General features: G+C 35.8%; 2 protein-coding genes across 3 annotated transcripts; both read left to right on the forward strand.

Annotated features, from left to right (window-relative positions):
* Positions 1 to 7,882: 7,882 nt before the first annotated feature.
* Positions 7,883 to 9,094, forward strand: LOC114750577 (uncharacterized). The gene has a single exon (XM_028939509.1). The coding sequence runs from the start codon at positions 7,883 to 7,885 to the stop codon at positions 9,092 to 9,094; it is 1,212 nt and encodes a 403-aa protein (XP_028795342.1).
* Positions 9,095 to 11,286: 2,192 nt separating this feature from the next.
* LOC114747586 (acyl-coenzyme A thioesterase 13) lies at positions 11,287 to 20,016 on the forward strand. Of its 2 annotated transcripts, XM_028936915.1 has the most exons (4): positions 11,287 to 11,291; positions 17,926 to 18,123; positions 18,575 to 18,715; positions 19,590 to 20,016. In XM_028936915.1, the coding sequence occupies exons 2-4, from the start codon at positions 17,926 to 17,928 to the stop codon at positions 19,731 to 19,733; spliced, it is 483 nt and encodes a 160-aa protein (XP_028792748.1). In that variant the 5' UTR covers positions 11,287 to 11,291; the 3' UTR covers positions 19,734 to 20,016. The 2 variants fall into 2 exon arrangements, with proteins under 2 accessions (XP_028792748.1, XP_028792076.1); XM_028936243.1 differs by lacking the exon at positions 11,287 to 11,291 and having other exon boundaries at positions 17,913 to 18,123.
* The last annotated feature ends 1,261 nt before the right edge of the window (positions 20,017 to 21,277 follow it).

Below are 21,277 nucleotides of genomic sequence, written 5' to 3' on the forward strand. Positions count from 1 at the left end.
TCAACACGCAGCTCCTCCAACAACTTGTGCTATTCGTTGATTTGAAGCTTAATGTCTTTCTCTTCGGTCATCTCCTATTTGTAGAAGTTCCCCGCCACAAATTTCTGCTTACTAGCATCCTCAGCAGTGTACTTGAGGATAAGAGACTCCCATATCTTGTGTGTTTCCTTATAGACACAGTACACATCGAAAAGGTCGTTAGATAAAGTACTGATGAGAGTGTGTCTGCAAACCTTATTAGCATGTGTCCAAATATCTTTCTGGGCTTGATCAGTATTTGGGGCTGGTTCAGACTGAGTAAGAGCAACAACCACTCCATGCATATCAAGGACGGAGTAAATTCGCTCTTGCCACCGCCTGAAGTTCCTTCCGTCAAATGTTTCTATTTTAGTCGTATCGGGGAACGGCCTAGGAATAGGTACTGCTGCTGGGACAATAGTGACTGGGACAGCATCATTGTCATTCTGACCAGTAGCGCTACAAGGTTGCTCCATGATGTAAAATAGCTCTTAAGATTGTTGGCGGTAGCACCTGCAGAAAAATGTTAGTTCAAGTCACATCCTACGAATGCTATCCTTAAGAGCTATTCCGCGACCACTGGCAAGTGAGGAAGCGGCACTCCCCAGGATTAAACGGACTCCTCCTGCAAGAACAGGGTGAACAGAACAGCAGAAGAGAGGATAAAAACTCAGCGAGGCAGAGGAAAACTCAGAGAAGAGAAGGAGATGCACCAAAGCTCAAGTGCGGGATGCTTGAACTTCTACCCCGAAGCGCCTTATATAGGCCTCAACCCACTGCACCGTTGAACATAGATTAATCATGTTTAAATGTGATTAATATCGCCGTTTCAGACGTTGCAGCAATGAAGGTGCATAATGTGGCGGTTTCTGAACGTTGGGTGATTAAGGCACGTTAAAATCAGTTTAGACAAAACAGTTTCTACAATTAAAGGATAATCCGTTCAAGTAACATTAAGGCCTTTACATTTCTGAAGGTTTCAAAATTCAACAAGGCAATAAATCATGTTTTCAGGTAAGCTCTAAAATTATTAAAATTAATTTTAGATTTTGTAAAACGTCTAGACAAAAAGGTGCCTTATCCGCCTTTAACTCGCGTGCAGGGGGAAATCGCCGGATTTGCACTGCGTTTGCCTCTAGTGGCCCATGCTTGTGCGCGCGAGATCCTCCTTCTCCTCTAGGCCTATTCACTAGTCCAAGAACACAAGCTTATATTTATGGACTTGTGCCTTCACTCTCTTGAGCAATGTGGGACTTGTCCTTTTGACACACCCACAATTTCCAACATAAAATGCTATAAATAATGGCGAGAGTGAGGTCGGGACTTGTGATGCAAGTTTCAAACAGAAACGATCTGATTTCATTTACAGAATGACTGCCATAAAAAGTAGGTTGTTAATGAGAAGTCTAGGACTAAAGCACAAGGACTAAACTAAGGAACTAACTGAGTACAAGTATACGCACCATAGATAACAGAACACAAATAAATCCAATATAATCAACCCCGAATAGAATTGCTCAGATGACAGGCAACATTGGCTTAATCAATTTGATTTCAACATACTACCTCCGGTCCTTAATATAAGACTTTGTTTGACTTTTATTTTGGTCCTAAATATAAGACCGGAATCTATTTTTTTGTCTCTCATATTTATCTATTTTTTCCAAAATAATCCTTCTAATAATAATAGTTCTAGATAACAAACTTGATTAGCAAGGATATTTTAGAAAAAACAACATCTATTTATTACAAATAACTAACTTAACTAAGTTCCTTAATCTATCCAAATTAGTCAACTGGGTTTTATAATTAGAACCGGAGGTAGTATAAGACCTTGTTTGATTTTTATTTTAATCCTAAATATAAGACCCCAATCCACTTTGTCTCTTATATTTATATATTTTTTTCCAAGATAGTCCTTCTAATAATGATAGTTTTAGGCAACACATTTGATTAGTAAAGATGTTTTAGGAAAAACAACACATATTTATTACAAATAGCTAACTTAACTTATTTTCTTAATCTCCTCAAATTAGTCAACTAGCTCTTATAATTAGAACCGGAAGTAGTATAAAACTTCCATCTCAACTGACAGATTGTACGTTCAAGTACTTCCAGTAGGGGGAGAACCGTCAATGCAAAACATTGAAATGAAAAAGAGGTCCATAGTTAAGCTGCCCTCTGCAGCCAACATCTAGGCCTCGAGTCTACAGAAAATGAACTGATTCTGCCCTCTCTAAAGACATCGCTTGCAATGTCACCCATATATATTATTCAGAATTCTCTATATCTTCTTCTTTATAACAATAAAAGAATTATCATAATTCATAGGGTTAATGGGCATTTTTCAAAGCAAAAATGCCCTTTGACCCTAATTCATAAGTTAGTTGTGAAAGGCCATCTTCCGTAAAACCAGGGGCAAAAAAGAGTCATTATAGAAAATACTGAACTCTTTTCCCTGGATGCGCAGACTGTGTTGCCACACCCAGGGGTGATTCCTCCTGCGTGAACAGAACGGCTAAAAGTTAACGCAACTAAAATCCATTCATTGGACCTTGTGTATTACGACATAGAATGGCATTCCAAAGTATTCAGCAATCATGCTTATGTAATCATTTTTTTCAAAAAGGGACAGTTTAATAGCCAATACTTTTATGGTTAATATTCACACAATATTTCAGAAATATTGGAAATACATATGGTTCTGACGCTTTTAATCTCTTCCAAAAATCACATTATCTTTTTATAACAATGGAAAAAAAAAAATTGTTTATATCTACCAGTCATTTTAAAAATCCAACACAACAGTAATGACAATTTTTTCAAAATAGTCATATGTTCACTAACCTTAATTATGAAGTGATAGATATAATTATGAACAGAATAGATATAATAATTTAAGAGCATATTAGAAACTTCAAAAGGAATTCTGACATGTTAATTGCCCTTTTAATCTGTAAAGCTTAAGCGACAAATTAGACGGGAAAAAAAAAAGAAGGAATATAAAAAAAATTGACCATTAGTGATATTTCATCAACAAGTCCTTTCAAAAAGTTTGATTATCGTTCTCATTCATGAACCTGCTGGTACATGTGAAAATTCTGCGTATTTGCATGATGAAAAGCTTATCATGATTTCATGTTTAAGGCTTTCAACTTCAATTTAGCAGCAAACGTGTGTTACAGGACTGCTTAGAGAAAAGAAATGTTGACAATTACCTTGGTGATGTAAACTTTATCACCATTTTCATTTATGTAATACTGAAGATACATTGTTCCTGATTTTTGCTCTGCCAATTAAGTACTAAGTCTTGTAACAAAAGTATGCAACCACTGCATCACACATAAGGCAATAATCATATATCAATAATGACAAAAATAAGTATGCAAAAAAGAAATGAGATATGAAAATATGAAATAAGATTAGTAATTAGATACTGCTGTTGAGAATTAAGATATAAGAACACTCACTAATTAAAGTATTGACAACAGCAAACAATCATAAAAATAGTCAAAGAGGTACATATAAACACAGTACCAAAGATAAAACGCATGAAAGGTTAGTTAAAAATCCTGTCTCCAAGCAAACTTCAGCATCCTTTTTCATCCACATGTAAGATTCCATACCAAGGAGGTGGCATTATTGTTATTATCATTTGTCCTACGTAATTCCTGTGGATATACACCAATTGTGTGTTTTGGTTCTTTTCTATCAACTTGCCTTCCCCCTTGTCCTTACCCTCTATTATTTGCCTCCAATTATCAACATTACATGATAAATGCTAAGTTCTTTTTTAAAAAGAAAAAAAGAATATAATTACATGATATTTAGCACTTCATGTCACATTTAATTATTATGGAGTCTAATTAAGGCCGGCCTCTCAAAATCAATTTTTTTTCATTTACAAAATTTGAGTTATGCTTGAAAAAATTTGAATGATTTTCACTTAATTAACCCATCTATTGTTAATAAATACTCCCTCTAATCCAAATTATAAGAGTTATATAGCTCCTTCGTAAATGTTAAGAAAATTGGTTAAGTAAATTATTTATAAAACATGCATATCGGTTCCCCTACTACTTTTTTTACTGATAAATACCTCATTTAATCATTTATATTGAAAAAATCCCCCTAGAATAATATGGATAATTTGCAGTAAATATTATAACTTTGAAAAATAAAGTAAATTTAGGTATCATATCTATTATTAAAACAAATCCATCATCTAGCTTTTATATTTCAAGCTACAGGCAGTAGCATCTAAGTTGTTGTTAATATGATTGTTATTTTGTAACACTTACTAATATGTTTTTCATATGATGTCTTATTTAATGCAAAAATATAATTTATAAGTCATGGTTTTAAAAATCAAATAAATTAAAATAATTATTATATTAATATGATCGACATTATAGAGAATGAAGGATGATATTTTCTTTATGACTTACTATTTCAATTCTTAATATTAAAGCTGGGTGAAAATTGAATTTAGTCTTAAGTATAGGACCTTAGTCTATTTTGTTTCTTAAATTTATAATATTTTTTTTCTAAAATATCCCTATTAATTGGTGTTTCTATCAAGGGATAGTTCTAATACACATGATTAACAAAAATCATTTAAAAAATTTGATACATATTTATTACAGTTAACTAATTTAAAACTAGTTTTATTAATTTTGTCTAATTAGTTATTTAAATTTTATATTAAATATAAGGTTGTGGGGTTATACATATCTGAAATGTACTCAATTTAATTATTTTGATCATTTTAAAAACGTGATATTGTATATATCACAAATTCTTTTTGCCAACATATATGTATCACAATTTGATTGATATTGTGTGAAGAACTAATTCATTGGCATTGTTCCTTTAATCTCTTTTAGCATGCTTCTAAACATGTTTTATACTCTTTAATTTTTTTTAAAAAAGAAATTAACGTCATTCTAAAACACTTGAATCCCACTCCTTGTATTAATAATACCCTCTTTTATACTTGTTGTTCTTACACTACCTCCCACATATCTCATATCATCTTCTTTATCATTTATAAACTTCTTCCTATATATGAACAAAGCAAAATAGATGCTTCCTAGACGAACTTGTCGTCAATAATATAAACCTATATCAAGAATCATGCAGTTGTCATTGACAAGTAAAGTAGCAATGTTGACAACTGTCATGGCTTGATTGACAACACAATATTCTATTTCATACTAAGGGTTTCTACCCACACTAACATTTATCCTTTTCTTCCTTTCCCACTAAATTGTGCCTAAACAGAGCAAAACCACCAACAATATACCCTAAAAACAAAGTACCTATCATCATCTTACTACGCTAACTTAAATCACCAACACACACTAACTAAAAACACAGCTTTTCCATTAATTAATTGTTCATCTTAGACAAAAAACAAAAGCTTTGTAGTACCCAGGGGCAAAAATGATTTTCTGAATTCCCATTCCCAAACACAATGAATCTGTCAAGATAAATGTTGTAGGAGAGGAGAGGAAAGAAAGTTCTAGATCTGAAAATTTATGGAGATTCAAATAGAAGCTCTTTGGAGTTCCTGACTAATGCTAATGGAGAAGATGCTTAATCTTCAATGGCTGCTTCCTTCTTTCTCCAAGTCCTCTCTCTCAACCATGGCATACTCACACCACGCGGGAAACACAGTGCCTCTTCTTTCTGTCATGTTAGGGCAATAAAGTTTTTTAAGTTTCTAAATATTGCAGCTAAGTCTCTTTGGGACTTCAAAAGAATTATCATATTTGAAGGGACTTTTTTATTGTATATTTACTTGTGTGGGACCTCAATGTCATTTTCCTATAATTAAATACACGAATGTATTCCTCTGGTCCTATTTTTATGACAGAAAGAGAAAACATTTTTTATCCTATTTATAGGATATTGAGAGAAATTTTTGTATTGATAACTATTTTATCCTTCATTTATTATTATGTTGACTTTATTTATATGAGGTATAATGTATAGTAAATAGGGATAAAATTGAAAAGTTGTTAAATTTTAAATGAGAGTTAATAAAATTTAAGGTTTTTCTTGAACTATGTAAAATATGTTAGAAGTGACTTATAAATAGGACAAGAAGAACATAGAATAAATAGGTTGAATGTCAATTTTGAAATAATGCAAGCAGTTTTTATTTTTAATAGCACTTTTGCTCTATAAGTTTCATAGTACTACATCCGATTATAATTATAAGATCTTATTTGTAATCTATAAATAACATTTTATAAATAGGACTGAAGGTAGTATTAAGTATTAACTATTAAGTGTCAACCGAGTGGCCACTAAGTGTCAATCGGATATTGCATCATATATTAATATTAGGGAAAATGACATTGAGGTCCCATGGAGAAGAAAATACATCAAATAGGTCCCCTGAAATCTGATAATTTTTTTTGAAGTCCCAAAGGGACTTAGATGCAATTTTCAGAATCCAGAAATTACTGTCTTGCCCTGCCCTTGCCATCAGAAAAAAAGACGGGAGAAGTTCATTTGGGTGAGGATTTCCCGCGCAATATGCTTGAGGGAGAAGACATTAGGAAAGAGAGAAGGAGCCATTGATGATGAAATATCTTCTCCATTACCATTAGTGAACTCCAAAGTGCTTCCATGTGAATCTTCACAAATCTTTAGGTGTAAAACTTTCTTTTCTCTCCTCTCCTACCTTTCTTGACAGATTGTGGATTTGTTTGGGAATGGGAAATCAAAAAATCGTTTTTGCCTTTGGTATTTCAAAGCTTTTGTTTTTGGTTTAGGATTCACAAGTTAATGAATGGAAAAGCTGTGTTTTTGGTTGGTGTGTGTTGTGATTTAAGTTGGGTGTGTAGAATGATCATGGGTGCTCTGTTTTTGGGTGGTTTTCCTCTGTTCTGACGTTAGTTTAGTGACAAAGGAAGAAAAAGATGAAGGTTAGTGAGGGTAGAAACCCTTAGCACGAAATGGGATTGTGTTGTCAATCAGGCCACGATTGTTGTCAATGTGTGCCGTGACACTTGTCAATGTAGCTCCTTAAGTTGTCAATGACAGTTGTGTGCTTCTTGATGTAGGTTTAAGTTACTGATGGCGAGTACGTCTTGTAAACATCTATTTTGCTTTGTTCATATAGGGGGAAGTTTATAAATGATGGAGAAGATAATATGAGATATGTGGGAGGTAGTGTAAGAACAACCAATGTAAAGGAGGGCACAAGTTATAAAGAATTGAAGGAAATTATATCATCAATTGCTAGAAAAGAAAGCAACTCATTTCTTCTGAAATTCTCAGTTGTGTTTGATAAAAAAAATTTGTGGAGTTGGTAGATGATGATAGGGTGGAACATTTGATAAAATTCAATAAAGAAAGTGGTCATGTGTATGTCGAAGAAAATAAAAATAAGGACCACATAGAAGCAACAAGGGATAATACAATGGAGGAGCAAGATGTGTAAGTATAGTTTAACAAAACTATTATTGTGATTTCTTAGTATATCAATTGTTACTGTATTGCTACTAACTTGTCAGTGCATACACCCTGACTTGTCATTTTCTGTAGGATTGATCAATCATTTGGAAGTGTCAATGAATTGTTTATGTCTCCACCTACCTTATTTGATGTGATTGGAGAGCCACAATCAATTCCTTGTGCTGTTGAAATGATCCCAACACCTACACCACAAATAAATTTCACAAAATGGAAGGATTTGATTATTGGAGAATGACAAATATTTCCAAATGCCACTACTCTCCGAAAAACATTATACAAGTACAGCTTATGCTAGAAGTTTTCATACCTTTTCATTAAGAATAATCAGTAAAAGATCATTGTGAAGTGCAAGGTTGGTGGTTGTCTATGGTATATGGGTGCATATTCAATGGGAGCACATCAAGATACTGAGTTTTTAACTATCAGAACGTACAAAAGTGAACACATTCATCATGCACAGGACAGCTTAATTGTTTCTCACTCAGGAAGGTCAAATTTAGCTATTTCAATTGTGATTGATGACTTGAGGTGCAATGTTGACAAGAGTCCTAATGAAATTAGAAAGGACTTGTATAAAGAATATGGAGTGCAATTGAACTATACTCAAGCATATAGGATTAGGAAGAGAGCACTAATGGAATTACATGGTCGAGTAGAAGATTCTTACAAGGTAATCCCTTGGATGTGTGAGAGACTAATGGAAACTGATCTTGACACAGTTGCAAGATGGGAAGGCTCAGATAGCAACCGATTTGAGAGGCTATTCATTGCATATGGATGCTCAATTAAAGGCTTCGTGGAAGGTTGCAGACCAATTATTTATATAGATGGATGTCATTTGAGTGGTCCTTACAAAGGAACTTTATTATCAGCTTGTGCATTTGATGCAGACGATGAGTTGTTTCCTTTAGCATATGGTATTGTTAGCAGAGAAACAAATGATGAATGGACTTGGTATCTACAGAATCTGAAAGAGATAACGAGATCAGCACAAGTGATAATTGTCTCAGATTGGAGTAATGCTATTATCGGTGTTGTCAGGACAGTATTTGATGGTGACAGACATGCTTTTTGCTATCGACATGTGAAAGAAAATTATAGTGCGCAGTATGTGAAAATCAATAGAGGTGTGAGACGGACCTTAGAAAATAACAAGGAGAATGCACTTAATTTACTTGATGGAATCGCATATGCAAGGCATGATAATGAGTTTAATGTTGCAATGGGAAATTTAACATTGTTTTGTCCTCAATTAGCACAATGGGTTGAATCTCATGGGGATGTGGATAGATGGGCGCAAAGTAAATTTCCTTTTAAGAGACGAGATAACATCACCAATAATCTTGCTGAGTCTTTTAATGCATGGATGTTGAAAGAAAGGAAGCACGCCTTGCCGGTTTTGATGCAAGAGCATCAAGAGAAGTTGGCCAAGAAGATGGTTGCTAGCAAAATGGGTATGAGAACCTGGAAAAATGGTGTAGGACCCAATATTGAATCAAAGTTGTCAGAACAAATAGTAAGAGGTGCATATATGGAGGCAACATATTATGTTGATGACCATATTTCAGTGCAAGACAATACGTGAGGGACGCATCATCTATGATGCTGTTGATCTGATTTCTCACAGATGCACATGTTTGGTATGGCAAATGAGTGGAATACCTTGTCCACATGCTTGTGCGGCAATCAAACTAGTTCACCGTAGTATGTATGATTATGTAGATGATTGTTACAAATTATCGACACAGGAGAAAATATATGCAAATAGCATGAAGCCAATTGTAACACATGATTGCCTACAGCCTGATACACCTACTGTGAGTCATATGCTGACCCAAACATTCTTGCATCCACCGATAACCAAAAGGCCTCCAGGAAGGCCAAGGATTAATAGGATAGAATCTTAATTCCAAAATAAGAAGGTTTATCATTGTGGAAGATGCAAAGAGCCTGGACACACTGCCAAGACATGCAAGAACCCAAATCCTAACTGAGAACATATTGAAGTTAGCTATTTTTTGTATATGGATGTGAAGAGAATATTTTGTAAATGGGTCTGAAGGAAATTTTTTGTAAATGGATACACACCACTGGTTAGTTTCATTATTACATGCAACCCTATGTTTTTTTTGGGATGGGTTGTGAAATAGGTGTAGTTTCATGTATATGAAGGTGTAAATGAAAGTTAGCTATGAATTGGCATGTTACATTGTACTGTCATTTTAGTTGTCATTACCTGCACCCTGAGTTGTCACTAGACCTGTTATGAGTTGTCAATCATTGCACTATGACTTGTCAATGAATTTGCTGATGTAAGTTGTCAACAACATGAATTCAAGTAACATAACCTTTTTACCATGAAATGATATTTACAATCACTCTGTCATATTATATTTTGGTTGTATGGTCATATATAATCATTATTAATGAAGTGTCAAAAACTTACCTCTCCCTTGTCCCCTGTCAATAGTGGCTCTGTGACTTGTCAATAACAACACTATGACTTGTCAATGGAACATTGTGGCTTGTCAATGACAACACTGTTCCTTGTCAATGGTTTATCTAGTGACTTGTCAATGGAGCATTGTGACTTGTCAATATAGCACTGTGACTTGTTAATGGCAACATTGTTCCTTGTCAATGGTTGCACTATGACTTGTCAATGGGACACTGTGACTTGTCAATACAGCACTGTGACTTGTTAATGGCAACACTGTCCCTTGTCAATGGTCGCTGTCAAGAGAGCATTGTGACTTGTTAATACAGCACTGTGACTTGTTAATGGCAACACTGTCTCTTGTCAATGGTTGCACTATGCCTTGTCAATGGGGCACTGTGACTTGTCAATACAGTACTGTGACTTGTTACTGGCAACACTGTCCCTTGTGAGAACACTGTCCCTTGTCAATGGTCGCTATCAAGAGAGCATTGTGACTTGTCAATGGAGTACCGTGACTTGTTGATGGCAACACTGTCCCTTGTCAATGGTTGCACTATGACTTGTCAATGGAGCACTGTGACTTGTTTATGAGAACACTGTCCCTTGTCAATGGTTGCACTCTGACTTGTCAATAGGGCACTATGACTTGTCAATGGGGCACTGTGGCTTGTCAATGGTGCACTGTGACTTGTTATGAAATTCTCATATCATTTGTCATTAACTCCTGTTATATTAGTTGTTATTTTGGATAACTCAGGTTGTTAATTTAAACGCAAGGTAACCAACCATAATATCTCTGCACATATAAAATAGAAATATAATTAAAAATGTAATAAAACCCTAACAAATTAGTATTACAATATGTGATGACAAAGGTAATAATATTATAAACATAATTTGATCAGTTTGTTACAAAATGACCTATTTGCTAATCATCTTACAACACATATCATCGGCTAAGAGAACAAAAAATTCATAGACTACTCTATCTCCTCTTCTTGGTCTTGTTGTAGTTTGATAGCATCGATATCACTTCACTCCTATGTTCATTATTTGGATGAGTAACCAACCACCACAAACAACCAACCTTCAACTCTTGTAGTTCATTATTAGAGTATCATGGCATTGTATATCCTGCATCATCCCGAATGGTGCCATCCCACTCTTATAGCCAAGAGATAACATGAACTCCACATGAATCACTACGAAGTAAATTGAATATGTTAGCACCTTGCAATTGTTATTATGAACAAAAACAACATAACACAGTTGAACAAAACAACTACACTTATGTATCATTCTGCACATAGACTTTAGCCCATTTCACTTCGTTGTCAATTTTGTCCTCATTGACAAAACAACACTAACAGCATGGAAACACATCACAACACACATAATGAAAAGGCATCACTAACAATACAGCATCCAGTAACAAGGCACAAAGCATCCAGTGACAAGGCACAGACAGAGCATCCAGTAACAAGTAACACAGCATCCAGTGACAAGGGACAGAACATCCAGTGACAACTAACAAAACATCCAGTGACAACTACCAAAGCATGCAATGACAACTACCACAGCATCTAGTGACAACTAACAGAGCATCCCGTGACAACTAGCACAGCATCCAGTGACAACTACCACAGCATGTAGTGACAGGGGACATAGCATCCAGTGACAACTAACAGAGCATCTGATAACAACTAAGGGCATCCGGTGGCAACTAATATATCATCCAGTGACAAGTAACAGATCATCCAGTAACAACTAACAACTAATATATCATCCAGAGACAAGTAACAGATCATCCAGTGACAACTAACAACTAATATATCATCCAGTGACAAGTAACAGATCATCCAGTGATAACAAGCACAGCATCCAGTGACAATTACCAAAGCATGCAATGACAACTAGCACAGCATCCAGTGACAACTACTAGAGCATGCAATGACAACTATGCAGACTACTAGTAACAATTATAATAGTCATTGACAAGTATAAAAGCTGTAAATAACTACTCACAATTTATGTTGCCATGAATTGTTTGGGGTCGAACTGCCCTTTATTTGTCCTTCTTCTTCTTTTCTTCTTCCTCGGCTTGTAATCTCATGAATGTGATTCTATCAACCAACGAGTCAAGGGTGTGGAAGGTCATGGTCTTTGTCTCGAAAACATAATAAAACCAATGATCTTTAAATAGAGTAGGACCAAAAATAAAATCGCAATCCCCGATATTGTATCCAATATATTCAGGTAATATTTCTCTTTCATGGTCCTCCTATTTCCACCTTAAAGGATTCGCCACCATTTTATGCATGAAATCTGCAAAAAATATATGGCGGTTGACTCGCCCGTCTTTTTCCTTTTGATCTCCAACGAATGTCTTCGCCACCATAGTCATAAACTGAAATTGCAAATACAAACAAATTACAACTCCTTAGCATGCAATAACTCATTCTAATATTAACTATCTACGTGTGACTCACCCTGTCATTTATCCATCTTCTACGTTAGAGACATTGCAACTCACCACGGGTTAGGAAGTATCCATACATCGATACAAAGTATCTAACACAAATGAAACACATATGAAGTTAGTAAATTCAGTAAATTCTGTAACATAATACAAAATTGGTCACCAAAACATAATACTTACTGCTCTTGCTGCTCTTGATTACACCTTACTGCACACATGTCAAATAAAGCTTGCCTGTCATCAATTGTTCTCTTTTTCCCAGCCTTGCTTTTAAATTCCAGAAATGGAGACCTAAGAGCTTTTCCCTTACTTATCACCCTTGTTGATTTCCTCACATATTCGTTCCCTTCACCTTAGGTGGCCTCATCCACTTCTTTGTCCTCTTCATCCTCTTCTTCTCTTTTATTTCTTCTTCATCTTCTTTGTCCTCATTTCCCTTCTCTTTTTCCTCTTCATCCTCTTCTTTTTCTTCGTCATGTGATTCTTGTCTACCCATCTCCTTTTCTAACTGAGTTTCTTGCTCTTCTTGTTCATTTCTATCATCTTGTGATTCATATTCTTCTTCTTCATTTCTGTCATCTTCTTCCTCATCCTCTGAATCACTTCCTTTCTCAACTTTTTCCTCTTCTGCTTCAAATTCTTCTTCCTCATCTTTGTCCTCTTCACTTACATTGCCACTGCCCTCCCTTAGTCTTGACTGAAGGGCCATCATTTTCTCCCCCAGCATAGACACTAATCGAGTATATGTCTTTTTGATCTCTTATACAAATAAAATTCAGAACAGTAAGCAACAATAGAAAAACAAAAAAAAACAAGAAATTAATCATTAAGCCTACAAGTCCACATACCGGGTGAGTTAAATTTTCAAGATCAAATTTGGTGGATTGCTTTGTCGGATGCAAGAGTCCTCGATTGCTTTCCTTCTCCTCTTTAACTCTTTGCTGTACTTTCTTTTCATCCCAATATACAACAGCATGCTTTACATGTGCAGCTTTTGTTTCTCCCAGTGGAAAATTTTTTAGACAATATAACTGCATGTGACATGAATGATAAGTTAACAACAACCATTAACAACATTCAGACCATCAAATGACAACAGAAATATACAAATTATTATAGCACTTACCATTAGGAAGTATAGACAACCTGGCACATTCTTCTTCTTCTCAGTCAACTTGCCTTTTTCCAATTGTTTCTTGTACACTCCAATCCCCTTATATAGTTCATGCAACACATAAGAGGACTAATCAAACTTATCCAATCTATCCTTTGTTGATAGTATTACCTTTAACAAATAATCACCGACACAAATACTTGCATTAGGACATAACAACGTTCCCAATGCATACATGACAAACAGCACCTCAAAATTTTCATCTTGGTTCTCCTCAATCAACAATGATGTTATCTTCTTGTATGGAATATTGCCATACACAATCCTCCACTGCTTGAACACTTCATCTTCATTATTCACAACTACTTTAATCTCTTCTCCGTCAAATGGTAGCCCTAAAAATTCATGCACATCTTTTGCCCTCATTTCCCTTTTCTTCCCTCTTATCGAAATGTTTTTTGTTGCAAGATCAAATGCAGACATAAACTCTCCACACAATTCTCTTTGAATTGTATGGCAACAGACTTCAACCAACTTGTCAAACCCTAATTTTTTCAGCCTATTCATCAGTTCCTTCCTTTCTTTGATGTGCTTGCAAACTTGCATGAATTGTTTTGGTGCACATCTTGTATAGAAAGGAACAATATACTTCTTGGACTTGGTGGGAGGTCTTTGTGCTTAGCCCTTTCACAATATTCCTCTCTTTGTTGTTCTGATAATTTATCCCACACCTTTCTCACTTGTGCATTCCCTGCTTCAAGTGATTTGTACTTCTTTGAGCTTTTCTTATAGAATTCCTCCGTAAACAAGGCATAATCGGAGAAATTACTGCTTCTTTGTGCATCCTTCCCCATCTTTAGGGCTGAACATGGACTAGACCGGGCCGGGCAGGGCATTAGCCCGTGGTCTGGTCCATTTTGGTCTTCGAGCTAGTCTCCCCACCCCGAAGACCGGTCCTGCCCAGTGAGGAACTCGTTCTTCTTCGGGTTGGGCGGACTGGACCAGACTGGACTGGGTTACTGGTCCAGTAGGTCCACCAATCCAGTCTGGTCCAGTCTAAGTCCATATTCTTTGCCCTGTTTTTTTTTTAATTCCTAATCAATAATTGCCAATCTATTGCATAAAAAATTCCTATCTACTTGTCCTAAACAGAGTAACATCATGAGAATACTAAATTCCAAATAAGAATAACTTTAAAACAATCTACAAATTAAAACCGAGGAGCTGAAATCAAGTATAAACTATTAAGCTATAAACAATACAATGAAAAAAGAAAACTGTAAAGCAACAACTAAAATCCATAATATAATATCAAACAATAAACTAGTAAAGTCCATTACACTAAGCCTTGAAAGCCTGTGGCTTGCTGGTTCATGCGTGCTGCTGCACTTTTCAGCAAAATGCAAGTGCGAATAGGCAAAACTGCAAAACAAAAGAAGGAAAGTCCATTACATAACCCAATTGGGGAGTCATTGAGCCCCTTTGACTTGAAATGGAACCTTGCTCCTCCATTTCAAAGTGATAAATTGATAATATATCTGTAATAAAATGAACCAGAAATGAGAATAGAATGACAATAATGAAGTCTTTTGCTTTCTATTTATTTATTTTTCAACTTTAGGAGCAATAATTAACTATGGCAGAGCTTAGTTCAGCAACTAAGTAAACAAATTATTTAGTTCAGCAATTAAGTAAACAAATTATTTCAGCAATTAAGTAAAAAAAGACATAAATCGGACCCAGTTAGTTCAGCAATTAAGTAAACAAATTATTTCAATCAATAAAAACATTCTATTCAGCTCAAAATAAATACTCCATCACAGAGCAGTCAGAGCTTAAAATGGCGCTAGACAGGCTCTCATTTATGTTAGCCTTCTCCCTCATCCAACCCCCACCCAAACAAAAGCAATTTAAATCTGGACATTTAACATAGAAAGTTTGAAACTTCATATCTTTAAAGCAACCAGGTCCTTAAAACGAATCCAGGCCCCTTTCAGAAAGAGGGGAAAAAAACTTTTATCTACCTCTTATATGCAGTGAAGATCATGAGAATAGTCAAGTATTCAAATCTAACAAGAGAATATCATATAGATGTTCTTTGGGAATGAAATACTAATAATAACACTCAAAAGAGGCATCAAACTTACCTGGATCTGTAGTGACGATGACGGAGAAGGAGAGACGTAGCGAGCAAAGAGTGAGCAGCAGTAGCAACTAGCAAGCACAGCAAGCTGCTACGGCCTGGGGTTAGCGGCGCTACGTTGCACAAATCGCAAACGGGGACGGCGATAGGGGAGAAGCAGGTGGCCACTTCACTAGACGCTAGGTTTCGAGGCTGGAGGCAATTTGGGAAATGCCGAAATGGGAATGGAAATTGAGAGGATCTTGGATAGTGGATAGTGGACACCTGATGGTTGATGTGGGACGGTGGGTCATGGGTGATGCACTAGTGCCAAATCGCAAATGGGCCAAGGGAAATCAAACTTGGGCTATTGGTCCCTATAAAACTTTTATATATATATATATATATATCTTGCAATTCTTCGGGTAGGACCGGGTTATCAGTCCACAGGCCTACCCGAAACCCCGTCCTACCCGGTATTCAGGTCAGACCCGATCTGGCCCGAATTTCACAAGGCTTTTTGGACTTTTTTAAAAATTGGACCGGGTTTACCGGGTTACCAGGATTCATGTACAGCCCTACCCATCTTCTTATCCTGCAAAACAAGACCAGTGCATTGAACTTCAATTCTTCTTAAATTCCAAGTAAACTTTTGCAGAGATGTAGAGCTTCATAGATATAAAAAAGAAAATTGATTCAAAAGCAGTACAATAAATATACAAACTAATCCATTCAGACCACATCATTCATTTACTATGAGATTTATAATAAATATACAAACTTTCTGGCAATTCTGCTCAAATCCTCAACCCCAACTCTTTCAAACCACAGCAAACTTCTCACACTAGTTCCAGAAAGATATACCAAAAGAGGGGTTTTTCCAGGTTTCTCGGTATGTCAACAAATGAAAGGCTTAATCAGTGATAAAAAGATTCAATTTTTCACCAATAAATCAAAGGCTGCATCATGCATAATTCAGACGCAATCATCAATATGATAATAGAAATCCCAAAAAGGAAAGTAGTAACAATTACAGACCAAACAATCTTGACAAATACTTCGAACTCCAAACAAGGCACATCAATTATTCAGCCTCAAATCTGCTTCTTCCATATTATCATATTCTAGTTATTTACCATTTACGCATTTCATAGCTCATCTCATCATGTATCATTCTTCTTACAAGCCTTCTTGGAAGTGCTTTTAGAAGGCTAATGCCTCATCATGTATCATTCTTCTAAACATGTTCCAATATGCATACCATCTTATGGTCAAGGGAAAAGAAAAACATTGGCCAAGCATAATCAAAAGCATCCCGCGGTATTTGATGCAAATATTGAGCAATGATCAAACACAACAACAAACAAGCTCTACTTTTCTGATTCATACGCGTTTACCTTCTTCAGTGTCGACAATGCCTCTATCTGTGAAAACAAATTGTGAGAATAGGAGCTCTGCTTCAAACGCCGATCAACGGAGCCACCAGGACGACTCCACTTCGCTTGAAAGGCAAATGAGCGCAACTACAAGGACGGCCTCCACTTCACTTCAGATGCCGATCAACGGAGCCACCAGGATGAGCTCGACTTCGCTTCAAATGCAGATGAACAGAGCCACAACGACGACCTCCACTTCGCTTCAAACGCTGATGAACAGAGACACTAGGACAAGCTCCACTTCGCTTCAAACACCAGGACCAGCTCCACTTCGCTTCAAACACCGATGAACGGAGATGCCAGCACTTCGCTCCGCTTCGCTTCAAACACCAGGACTTCGCTCCACTTCACTTCAAGTGCCAATGAACAGAGCCACCACGACAGGCTTTCAAGGACTTCAGTCACGATTTTTGGTGGGTTGTGAGTAGATTTCAAGCAGCACGGTGGGTTGTAACTAGATTCTCAGCACGAAGGATTTTGGACAGGACGAAGGCGCTAGACGGTTTCTTAGTCGAACAAGAAACAGGGTTTCAAATTTTCAATCTCAGCATTTTTGAATGGGAAATCATGAGTAAGGGCAAATAAGTCATTTGAAGATTCTAAAAATTGCATCCAAGTCCCTTTGGGACTTCAAAAATATTATGACATTTCAGGGGACCTATTTGCTGTATTTTTTGTTCTGTGAGACCTTAATGTCATTTTCTCTTAATATTAATACCCGAATATTATATTCTTTTTTTTTTTTCCCCGTCTTTAATAATCATCGCTGGTCGCAACACCTTCCTGAAGAATCTTTAATATTATATTCTCCCGGAAGGCCATTAGATGCTGAACATGGAGAAGGCGAAGGAATTGCTGCAAGCCACCCCTGAAGAATCGCAATCTCTGTCGCAACACCTTCCTCCCCTCACATCTGACACAAAATTGTGTTTCTACGAGCAATTTATCCTCAGAGGCATCCAAGTGGATCGAGTCGAACCCGGTCTCGTCGTTTGTACCTTCAAAGTCCCTCCTCGCTTCACCGTAACATGCCTCCTCCTTCAATTGTTCCTTTATAGATTTCATTTTTTTTTTTTTAATACTATTCTAGTAACAGTGCATTTTTCGCATTCATCATTTCTGCTGATTTACTAGGTGGAAAATTATCTTTCGTTTGGTTGTTAAACTGAGTTAACTGGTTTTAGTTCTCATTAGGAGTGTTTGGGTTTGAATTCTTGTTCTTTAGTGATTAATTGCTACTGTGCATGCTATAAGTCGTGTTTCTCTGTGCAATTGTGTTTGTTATTATTGATCCTCGGTAGGTAAAGTGGCTCATAAAATGTGGAAATCATTCAGAATAATCTTCTAATCCTTAATGGGGCAGAAGCTTACTGCTTTTGCGACTTTTATCTTATTTTATTTTATTTTTTGGTTCCCTGAAATTATTTTATGAAGTTCTTTGATAATGTGAAACATATTGGATTTCCATCTGCAGGACAGAACTGGGAAGTTGGCTAAGGGTGCAGTAGCCAACCTTGTGGATGAAGTTGGAGGTGCCGTAGCTCATTCGGAAGGTCACCCCATGAATGTTTCAGTTGACATGTCCATTTCTTATCTTTCAACTGCCCATGTTAATGTAATTTTCTAGAAACTTACTTTTGATATATGTGCCTTTCAATCTGATGCCAGGTTTTCCTCTCTTTCTTTTATACAGTAGTTATGTCGTGCTAGCGAAACTGAATATGAGTAGAGTATTCAAGAGGAGGAAGAGTGAGAAGTTTAAATGTATCAGATCATGCAAAACTTCTAGATACATGACAATTTTTCACCCCGGCTTCACTCAATGAGGAGAAAGGTCTAGCAAACGAGCACTAATTTAATTATGATAAAATCCTGATTCAAAATAAATTAAAGAAAGTCTTGTATAAAATAAACCGTAAACTCTCTTCAAGTTTTCAATTTTCCATCAAGTGGTGTTTGGATTCACATCTCATTTTTGCACCCATGATGTTGTTTCTATCACTCCCAGGACGCTATGTGTATTTGCTTATATAAATGTAGAAAAACCACGTTGTTTTTAGATTGTTCAAGTGATCTGCTTGACGGCTTTGACATGGTTAAGGTACTGTTAACTTGTTTTACCTTTCCTGTATATATTTGCTATTAAATCTTTCTTTGCAAATTTCTATCGGTGTGGGATTTGTGCATCACTACCAGTTCTTGCTGTAATTGTTTACTTTATCTAAGTCTTGGTTCTTTACACCGGCTCTGTTCTGAAGTTTCAAGCTCTCATTTCTAGTCATTCCTTGTGCTAAGAGCACCAATAGTTATTTTATTGATATGAATCTTATATTTTGAGGGTGCCAGATAAAGTTTAGCGTGTTTTAATGCAGTGAATTGTGAGCACCAGCAATTATTTTGTTGATATATGAATCTTCATGTTGAGCGTGCCAGATATGGTTTAGCGTGTTTTAATGTGGTGAATTGTATCCTTGCATTAACTGGTGCAGGATGAACTAGAGATTACTTCTAGGCTCTTGGGACGGAAAGGAGGTTATTCTGGAACAATAGTTCACCTCAGAAACAAAGCAACTGGAGAATTAATAGCAGAAGGTCGCCATTCACTATTCGGGAGACATGCAAGCAAAATGTAGTTCTTTCATGGTGTATGTGTATGAATCTGGTAAATGACTAAATGTATGTCTATGTATTTGTTTCTTGGGTATGTTCTCAAAGGACATAGAGAGGGGCTTTTGTGCACCGAATTTAAAAAAATAGAAATTCTCTCCTTTTGAATTACGGGTTTCTTCAGTTACTTTGGGCACAAGCATATAATTAAATTATTGCGAACCTGCTTTATAGGGAGTTTGAGGTGAGCCCTGTTGTCTGTATACTCTATAGCTTAAATAATATAAATTCTTTCAGATTTTGTTTGTATATATTATAGATTGTGTCATTGTTGACAGTACAAATATGGAAATCACAATTTGCAAAGCTTACATTAATAGAATGCAGTTTCTATTAGATGCGTGCTAACTCTGCAGTAAGCAACTCTTTCAAAGTTACGGTTTCATGAGAGAATGCAGAGACATGAAAGAAGGATCTGCTTGCTAGTTTCTCTTTTTACACTTACTTTTCAAATATACATACACAACTGTTTTTTATGATTGCAGAGAATTTGAATTATAGCTCAAGAGTATTCTACAACATTACAGGTCAAGTTGCTTATAAATTTACTTCAAAGGTCTTGATCAACATAATGCAGGGTTATGGATTGAATCAAGACATACTGAAAATTTCAGTATGCAGAGAGTTGCAAACACAGGATCTAGCATATTTATATCCAGGAGAATTCTCAACTACATATCCACCAACCTAATTATAGATATTTTTAAAATCTCATACAGTTTAGTACTGGACATAACACGTTAGTAAACTTTCGACATGTCTGAAGTATTCACTTTGAGGATTCATTGGACATTTCAGCAAGCACTGCGTTGTATTCTTCTCTGAGACTGTTATATTGGCTGCTTAAGGTATTGAAAGTTTCCATTTTCTCCTCTGGAACGTCTTTCTTTATCTTCTCCAAACGCTGCTTTGTGGATTCAATTTGCCTCTTGAGCTCTTGCTTTTTCTGAACTTTCTCTTCATGCTCTTTCTGTAATGCCTCCAACTCTGATTCCTTAACTTCTGGATTAAATATCTCATTAAATTATACATGTATATTAACAGAAATGAGATAATGGTAAAAATATTAATGTCAGCATCACCAATAATCAATTTATTCCTTTCAAATCTTAACTCCCAATTTTGAATGTCAACTATGATGGTACATGATCACTATAGTCCTATGTAAGGACTACGTAATTAATTTGAGTATACTAAGAGAGATAGATAAACAAGTTAATTATAACAAATCTAACCTAATCTCCTACTTTTGTGTGATATTACTATAAATGAAGTATATTAGTTTTGACATTAAAAAATGATAAAACAAATGAATTAAAATCTTACATTTAAGAACAAAACTAACTCTTAACTAACTCATACCTTTTTGAATTGGGGGAGTATTTCAAAGTAAAAAAAAAAAAAAAACAAGTGATAAATGGCAATGAAATTACTTGAAAGGAACTCAACAATCATTCTAATAGTTGTGACTATTTGTATTAAAACAAGATAAGAAAATTTGATTTTGGGT

Source organism: Neltuma alba, unplaced genomic scaffold (assembly GCF_004799145.2).
Source record: "Neltuma alba isolate B1F8T4 unplaced genomic scaffold, ASM479914v2 tig00000050_pilon, whole genome shotgun sequence".
NCBI lineage: Eukaryota > Viridiplantae > Streptophyta > Magnoliopsida > Fabales > Fabaceae > Neltuma > Neltuma alba.